General features: G+C 44.3%; 1 protein-coding gene across 1 annotated transcript in view; it reads left to right on the top strand.

The window, feature by feature from the left end:
• Positions 1 to 9,695, top strand: part of LOC139750843 (troponin C-like) — a 44,865-nt gene that overhangs the window by 30,342 nt on the left and 4,828 nt on the right. Inside the window, exons 2-5 of the mRNA XM_071665629.1 lie at positions 1,057 to 1,084; positions 4,210 to 4,353; positions 5,082 to 5,201; positions 8,950 to 9,081. Of these exons, the coding sequence (XP_071521730.1) occupies positions 1,057 to 1,084; positions 4,210 to 4,353; positions 5,082 to 5,201; positions 8,950 to 9,081 (424 nt within the window). The remainder of the gene's footprint in view (positions 1 to 1,056; positions 1,085 to 4,209; positions 4,354 to 5,081; positions 5,202 to 8,949; positions 9,082 to 9,695) is intronic.

Here is a 9,695-nt window from a genome sequence, read left to right as displayed (position 1 = left end):
TTTTAGACGCCTTCTATGACACGCAGGGAATACGTGGGAAGTATTCTTTCTCCCCCATCCTCAGGTATATATATATATATATATATATATATATATATATATATATATATATATATATATATATATATATATATATATATATATATATATATATATATATATATATATATCCCATTTCCCGCATTAGCGAGGTAGCGTCAAGAACAAGGACTGAGCCTTAGAGGGAAAATCCTCAGTTGGCCCCTTTCTCTATTCCTTCTTATGGAAAATTATAAACCGGAGGGGAGGATTTCCAATCCCGTGCTTCCTCTCGTTTTAGTCTCCTTTAAGACACGCAAGGAGTACATTTACAGCCAGTAGATGTTCACTGGCTGGGTCCATAATAAGCAAGCAATCGGGTATCATAGATTCACGTTAGCACACAAAAACCTGATTCAAGGAAAAGAAATCGTCAGGTGTCATATATTTATGACACGCGATTCTAATTTGGCTCACTGATGTCTGAGATACTGTTGAAGAAAAAAATTCAGGGCATGAAGACAATGTTGAATGATCCACATTTTACTCGGGGAAAATGAGAAACTCACACTAGTATTTGCTGAGCGTGAAGGAGGTAAAATAATAATAACCTGCCCAAGCGTCTGCTACTGCAGGCGATGTCGCCGGGCCGTGCACACCGTGTGACGCTATCACTCCTGCCGTCTCATGTCGCAATAGCACTTTAGAATAACCGTTTTCCCATCTATGATTAACCTGAAATTACAATTTGGTTCTTAGTTATGTTAAAGTTACTAAGTTTTCTGTTCATTTACATTTTTACAAATATGTTAATTTCTGTTATCATTTGCTTTTATCATTTGCTTTTATTTTCTTCAGTCATATTTCAAATTTGTTTTTATATTAACTTTATCATTTTGTTTCACTAATGCAGCAGCATTTAATATCTACCAACTGCTGTTGAATATTATTTAGATCCTTTTTTTTATTCAGATCCTTTGTTTATTTGATCCCATGTTCTTATGAGAAGTGTTACTAACTTGATGTCCGGTGTTGCAGGATATGCTGGATGAGGATCAGATCACAGGTATGTACGTATAGGGCGTGCCACACCCTCGCCTCCCGCCCCGCCCTGCACAGCCAACCCCAGCGGTCGCTTTACCACAACACAACAGGGATTCTACCGAACACCACTCACCATCCATATTCCCTGAGGATTCTTCCTATTACAAGTTTTTTTGCTTTTTTTTCTGTCCTCAACATTCCAATTCCCTCGTTCGCTCCCTGCCCCGTCAACTCTCTGCCCTGGCGGCTTCTTCCTAATATACCATTACACTCATTCACACACACACACACACACACACACACACACACACACACACACGCGCGCGCGCATACACATGCAAAACACACCTCAACACACTTTAACCTAAGCCATCGTGTCCCCAGTCAGCTAGAACAACCAGCAGAAAATGATAACATCACAGACTGTGTGACTTGTGTTCTTTGCTTCAGACCCCAGGAATGATCAGACCCTAGGAATGGTCAGACCCCAGGAATGATCAGACCCCAGGAATGATCAGACCCCAGGAATGGTCAGACCCTAGGAATGGTCAGACCCCAGGAATGGTCAGACCCCAGGAATGATCAGACCCCAGGAATGGTCAGACCCCAGGAATGGTCAGACCCCAGGAATGGTCATACCCTAGGAATGGTCAGACCCCAGGAATGGTCAGACCCTAGGAATGGTCATACCCTAGGAATGGTCAGACCCCAGGAATGGTCAGACCCCAGGAATGGTCAGACCCCAGGAATGGTCAGACCCCAGGAATGGTCATACCCTAGGAATGGTCAGACCCCAGGAATGGTCAGACCCCAGGAATGGTCAGTCCCCAGGAATGGTCAGACCCCAGGAATGGTCATACCCTAGGAATGGTCAGACCCCAGGAATGGTCAGACCCCAGGAATGATCAGACCCTAGGAATGGTCAGACCCCAGGAATGATCAGACCCCAGGAATGATCAGACCCCAGGAATGATCAGACCCCAGGAATGATCAGACCCTAGGAATGATCAGACCCCAGGAATGGTCAGACCCCAGGAATGATCAGACCCCAGGAATGATCAGACCCCAGGAATGATCAGACCCCAGGAATGATCAGACCCCAGGAATGATCAGACCCCAGGAATGATCAGACCCTAGGAATGATCAGACCCCAGGAATGGTCAGACCCTAGGAATGGTCATACCCTAGGAATGGTCAGACCCCAGGAATGGTCAGACCCTAGGAATGGTCATACCCTAGGAATGGTCAGACCCTAGGAATGGTCATACCCTAGGAATGGTCAGACCCCAGGAATGGTCAGACCCTAGGAATGGTCAGACCCCAGGAATGGTCATACCCTAGGAATGGTCAGACCCCAGGAATGATCAGACCCCAGGAATGGTCAGACCCTAGGAATGGTCAGACCCTAGGAATGGTCAGACCCCAGGAATGGTCAGACCCCAGGAATGGTCATACCCTAGGAATGGTCAGACCCCAGGAATGGTCAGACCCCAGGAATGGTCAGACCCCAGGAATGGTCATACCCTAGGAATGGTCAGACCCCAGGAATGGTCAGACCCCAGGAATGATCAGACCCTAGGAATGGTCAGACCCCAGGAATGATCAGACCCCAGGAATGATCAGACCCCAGGAATGATCAGACCCCAGGAATGATCAGACCCTAGGAATGATCAGACCCCAGGAATGGTCAGACCCCAGGAATGATCAGACCCCAGGAATGGTCAGACCCCAGGAATGATCAGACCCCAGGAATGATCAGACCCCAGGAATGATCAGACCCTAGGAATGATCAGACCCCAGGAATGGTCAGACCCTAGGAATGATCAGACCCCAGGAATGATCAGACCCCAGGAATGATCAGACCCTAGGAATGATCAGACCCCAGGAATGGTCAGACCCCAGGAATGATCAGACCCCAGGAATGGTCAGACCCCAGGAATGATCAGACCCCAGGAATGATCAGACCCCAGGAATGATCAGACCCTAGGAATGATCAGACCCCAGGAATGGTCAGACCCTAGGAATGGTCATACCCCAGGAATGGTCAGACCCTAGGAATGATCAGACCCCAGGAATGATCAGACCCTAGGAATGATCAGACCCTAGGAATGATCAGACCCCAGGAATGGTCAGACCCCAGGAATGGTCAGACCCCAGGAATGGTCAGACCCTAGGAATGGTCATACCCTAGGAATGGTCAGACCCCAGGAATGGTCAGACCCTAGGAATGGTCAGACCCTAGGAATGGTCAGACCCTAGGAATGATCAGACCCTAGGAATGATCAGACCCCAGGAATGGTCAGACCCTAGGAATGGTCATACCCTAGGAATGGTCAGACCCCAGGAATGGTCAGACCCTAGGAATGGTCAGACCCCAGGAATGATCAGACCCCAGGAATGGTCAGACCCCAGGAATGGTCAGACCCTAGGAATGGTCAGACCCCAGGAATGGTCAGACCCTAGGAATGGTCATACCCTAGGAATGGTCATACCCTAGGAATGGTCATACCCTAGGAATGGTCATACCCCAGGAATGGTCAGACCCCAGGAATGGTCATACCCTAGGAATGGTCATACCCTAGGAATGGTCATACCCTAGGAATGGTCATACCCTAGGAATGATCAGACCCTAGGAATGGTCATACCCCAGGAATGGTCAGACCCTAGGAATGGTCAGACCCCAGGAATGATCAGACCCCAGGAATGGTCAGACCCCAGGAATGGTCATACCCCAGGAATGGTCAGACCCCAGGAATGGTCATACCCTAGGAATGCATCCATCAGTTATTCTTCATCATTTGACTGTCTGTTGCTATCACGACCTGACATAAAGCGAGTGTGTGTGAGAGGTTTGTATCCTTCCATCTTGGCTGGACGAGGGCATGTGTAACATGGCTGACCCGAAGGTCATAGAACGCTACATCTCTCTCAGGTACTGCCATCGATGTCCTCATACACGTCAGCTTCCTCTGGACCCTGCAGTAGAGTAGCACACACCAGTTTATCTCCATTACACGAGAAGTGCCATTTTTTCTTCGTAATTTCCTTTAAAGTCCCACCGTCACTATCATTATCTGCACCAACATGTACTGTCCCCTGATTCAAACGAGAAAAGTTGAACTCACTAACTTGCGCCTCGTCTTGCAGCCCTCCAGAAGGCCTTCGACTCGTTCGACACGGATAACAAAGGCTACATCACCCCCGAGACGGTGGGCGTCATCCTGAGGATGATGGGCGTCAAGGTATCGGAGAAACATCTTCAGGAGATCATCGCCGAGACTGACGAGGACGGTAAGTCATGGCCAGGAGTCGATGTAAGGCTTCGGGGTATCGAACCCAACCTGGGTAAGTCATGGCCAGAAGTTGATGTGAGGCTTCGGGGTATCGAACCCAACCTGGGTAAGATTCAGTTGACCTTAAACATTCATGATGTGTGTGCTTCTATCAGTGGTATAATGGGTGGGATCACTGTAGCTGTGTCTTCCTCTTAGTGGACTAAGGTATCTCATTCACATGTAGGAGTTTAAGGAAACTTAAACCTTCATTTACTATCCCTTAGCAACCTCAACTTATTTTTTCATCCCCAGGAATTCGTCCCTCTATTTTTGTTATTCACGAGACCTGAGCGTCCATTATTGTCAGTCTGTAGCGAAAATTTATCATCACTTTGTATCTTCAGCATCGTTTCTTAAACTTCTTTGTCCGGACCTGAACGTCTTGGAATATGAACCTATCCTTCGTGGCCTAATTCCTTTGAGTCTGAGCCTCTTCTTAGTGATCCTTTGCACCCAAATCACCACTTCATCTTATCCATAAGATCTCAAGATCTCATACCAGAAAAAGTACATATCTACATCCCTTATGGGGAACCGATCCTTCACCCTGTAAACTTATCTTCGGAATCTGAACCCATATCTCTTGACTTCATAAACAGGACTTGATCCTCGATGATGATGTGACCTCACGTACAGAGCCTCTATACCTCCACACAAGCTATAATCTCACGTTCTAACTCACAGGATCTGGTGAACTGGAGTTTGAAGAGTTCGTTCAGCTGTCGGCCAAGTTCCTCATTGAGGAGGACGAGGAGGCGCTGAAGACCGAGCTGAAAGAAGCCTTCCGTATCTATGACAGAGGAGGTAAGGTGAAGCCCATCCTTGGGTCTGTGTTTGGAGGCTTCAGTTACTGAAGCTGTTCACACACACACACACACACACACACACACACACACACACACACACACACACACACATTCATTAATAAAAGTATTTAAAACTGACGTTTTTTTATGATTAACAATACATATAAAGTGTGGTGTGTGTGTGTGTGTGTGTGTGTGTGTGTGTGTGTGTGTGTGTGTGTGTGTGTGTGTGTGTGTGTGTGTGTGTGTGTCCATCTTTCTCTCTGAAGTGGAAGTGCATGACGCATGAGTCTACGATGCAAGAGTGTGTAATGCAAGAGAGGTCAACGCAAGGATGCGTGAAGCAAGAGACTATACGACGCAAGGATGTATAGCGTACGGATGTACAACGCAAGAGCATGTGATACAAAGGCATATGACGCAAAGGTATCTAATGTAATGAAGGACGACACAAGGGTGGATGACGCAATGGTGTATGACGCAGACGTGCATGATATAAGGATCTACGACGCAAAAGAGCAAAACGCAAAAATACATGACGCAAGGGTGTATGAAAGGTTTTGCAACGGGTTTACAACGGAAAGGTTTATGACGCAAGAGTAGAAGACTTAACGGTTTGTGAGGCAGTGATGTATAAAGCAAGGTCGTAAGAAGCAAGACTGCGTTGCTCAAGGGTGTATGATGCAAGACGTATGGCTTATGACGCAAGGGTATACAAGAGAATATCAGGTCACGGGCGTTTGACCCGAGGTTGTATGATGCAAGGGTACATGACGCAACGGTGTATGACGCAACGTGATGCAAGAGTATACACAGTAAGATTATTTGATCTTAAGGGATGTTTCTCGAAAGAGTGTATGACGCAAGAATGTAAGACTTAAGGGTATTCGAAGCATTGGTATATGACGTCAAGAGGGTTTGACGCAGGGGTGTATGTTATAAGGATGCTTGACGCAAGGGTGTATTACGTAAGGGTGCATGACGCTAGGGTGCATGACACAAGGGTCTCTGATATAAGGATGTGTGACGCAAGAATGTTTGAGAGTAACACTTGTCATTCATTTGTGGGAAGTTTTGAGTACCCAGCACGCTTAGGGTGTCATACTTCATACATCTGTTTCATATGTTCCTATATTTTAAGACGAGGCATATATATATATATATATATATATATATATATATATATATATATATATATATATATATATATATATATATATATATGCCAAGATATGTACATGTACATGGAAGGAACAGGTCTTTTAAACATTTCGTTAAAACGCCAGGAAGTACTTTTTTGATTTGCACTTTATTTCTTTCATTCCTGAAGTCTACATTCTTTTTCGAGTGTCTGTATCATGAAGTATGTTACAAGAATCTACAAAAAAGAAGTTGTTATTATCGTCTCGTTCATCCATCGTGAGAACATATGAACCAGGTCAGGTTAAGAAGGCTTGCTGTACCCACACTACGCCCCCGGTGTGTGTGTGTAACTTTCCTCCCGAACCAACAGAGGGAGTTGGAGCAGAGATCTCCGGTCAGAATCACTGAACCGGCCTGTCAAAGGCAACGGCTCGTGTCGTACCACACGTGCCACATGCCGTGCGACACGTGCCACGTGCCGTACCTCACGTGCCACGTGTCGTACCTCGCGTGCCACAAACTTTACCTTACCCAACCTGACTTGCGCCTGAAGATGGCAGGCATCACGATGGTCGAGCAAAACAACAGTAAATAAGAACTTTATAGAACCTCTTGAAAGGGGTCCCGTGGTGTGGTGGTCACCGTCGCTGGCCGTGAGGTACAGATGGGTTCCCGCCCGTGTTCGAATCTTGGGTTCCAGGTCACAGCACTCGGGCAGCAGACACCCTCCCCTTGCCTGTATTTCAAGCTATCATCAGTAATACAAAACATGTATCCGTCTGAATTGACTGGAAATACAGTCGAAGGTTTGAAGCTTCTACTGTTCATTTTTTTTCTCAAAGCGAGTTTTCTCATATATCTTCATGTGTGTATGTGAAAATTAACACTGCATTCATAACTGCGATGAAGAATAAGAAACACGGCAATGAATAAGATTAATAACATTGCACATGTATCCCACTTCATTATTGAATAACTGAATCTTATTAGACTGAGCAATATGAGTAATGGCGATTAGACTGAGCAGTATGATTAATGATGATTTGACCGAGCAGCATGATTAATGATGATTTGACTGGGCAGTATGATTAATAGTGTTTAGATTGAGCAGTATGATTAATGATGATTAGACTGAGCGATATGTGATTGACTGGGCAGTATGATTAATAGTGTTTAGATTGAGCAGTATGATTAATAGTGATTAGATTGAGCAGTATGATTAATGGTGATTAGACTGAGCAGTATGATTAATAGTGTTTAGATTGAGCAGTATGATTAGTAGTGATTAGATTGAGCAGTATGATTAATGATGATTAGACTGAGCGGTATGATTAATGATGATTAGACTGAGCAGTATGATTAATGATGATTAGATTGAGCAGTATGATTAATGATGATTAGATTGAGCAGTATGATTAATGATGATTAGATTGAGCAGTATGATTAATGGAGATTAGTAGTAGCATTTGCTGGTCTATCTAACAATGGCGCATTGGTAGTTCAGTTGGTAACATTGATTGGTTGGTTGGTCAGCTAGGCTATAAATACATCATCATCTGTCACGATCATTAAGGCCGTCAACATCGTTAGAACCACCTGGCAATAGATCTTAAACATCTGTTAATGATAATCTCATTAAGACGCTTTATACTCTTACTGTGTATATTGCCTCAAACCATCGTGCGGTTGTTATAGGCTGGTATAGCTGTTTGGGTGTTAGGGCTATCAACTGCATGGGTCATTAAGGTCCAACAACCAAAATATCTTTTAACACTTTCTGCAGGTGTTCATTTTGATAACACCCTCACTATACACATGGCCCACTTCTGCAAGACTGGTAATACAAACAATAAAGATTGTCTTATCTAAACTAAAAGTCATATGCAAATTGCAGAAATCATGTATGATTATTATTATTGCTATCGTTATTATTATTATCATTATCATTATTGTCATTATTGTTATCATTATTATTTTTCTTATTTATACGTGATCGCCGTTTCACGCCTTAGCGAGGTGGCGCCAGGAAACAGAGACGAAGAATGACCCATCCACACATATATATGCATAAACTCCTCTACACGTATATATATATATATATATATATATATATATATATATATATATATATATATATATATATATATATATATATATGATTATTATCATTATTATTATCTTTGTCATTATTGTCATTGTTATTATCATCATTATTATCATTATCATTATCATTATCATTATAATTATCATTATCATTCATTAGTGTATGTATGTATGCACCTTACTGGGTTTAATGGCCACTAAGAGTTCAAAAGTTAAACTCGAACCTATTTTATCCGTGAAGACACATATAAAGCACAGTTAGTTGTTCTATGTACTACAAACTCCCCTTAAAGTCCACGTACTTGATTCTGGCCTCAGAAAACGAGGTGTATTCACTGGGGGGGACTATTGAAGAACCAGATCCCTCCCTAAGTTATAGTTAGCCATGAATGGTTCATCCCCACGTATGGTTTATAACGATATGTGAATGTCTTTTTGATTCTACTGTCGCTCGTTAAGTCTTCTATATGACCAGCAGGTGCTCCTTCCTCCCTACCCAGGTAACGGCTACATCACCATCGAGACCCTGAAGGACATCCTTCGTGAGCTGGACAGTAGGCTGACGGAGGACGACCTGGACGCCATCATCGAGGAGGTGGACGAGGACGCCTCCGGCACCATCGACTTCAACGGTGAGAGAGAGAGAGAGAGAGAGAGAGAGAGAGGGGGGGTCCTAAGCACATCTTAAGTTCGTACCTTCAGTGTTGGTAGTATCTTATTCGTTCTGCCACCTCAGCAGGAGTCGTTTGGATGCAAGATGGGTGGGTCGAGAAGAGGCGTTTAATCCAAATGGAACCATAGCCTTGACCTGGTGTAAAATTTGCCTCTCTTGGAGGCAGCACAAGCTTGTCAGGACTGCCTTAGTGTGTGTGGTTCTGTTGGTCATATAGTCATGTGTGAAACGTGCATAAAGTTAGTATGGCTATACATTGTACCGCTGTATCCAGTTACCTTCTACTTCTGTGTCGTAAGGTTTCGTTGTCTCTCGTTTCACAACTATGATTTTCATTTTCCTGTTCCCCTCTATAACTGTACACAGTGGGTGTGTCGTGGGAGCGTGTGACTGGAGACGTCTATTTCAGTGGCGGTGTCGTCTGGATAGATGTCCATGCATGCGATCTCTACTGGAAGGGGCGTGTATGTTGTGCAGGTTGTGAGCTGTGTGGATGTCAGGGCGCTGCCTTATGGAACCAAGTGTAAATACGGGGATTTTAGTGACGTTATTCTGCTCAATGGTTATAGCGGA

The sequence above is a fragment of the Panulirus ornatus genome, chromosome 10 (genome assembly GCF_036320965.1).
Source record: "Panulirus ornatus isolate Po-2019 chromosome 10, ASM3632096v1, whole genome shotgun sequence".
Taxonomy (NCBI): Eukaryota; Metazoa; Arthropoda; class Malacostraca; order Decapoda; family Palinuridae; genus Panulirus; species Panulirus ornatus.
The sequence above is the reverse complement of the archived record's forward strand: the minus strand, read 5'-3'. Positions and strand labels throughout refer to the sequence as shown.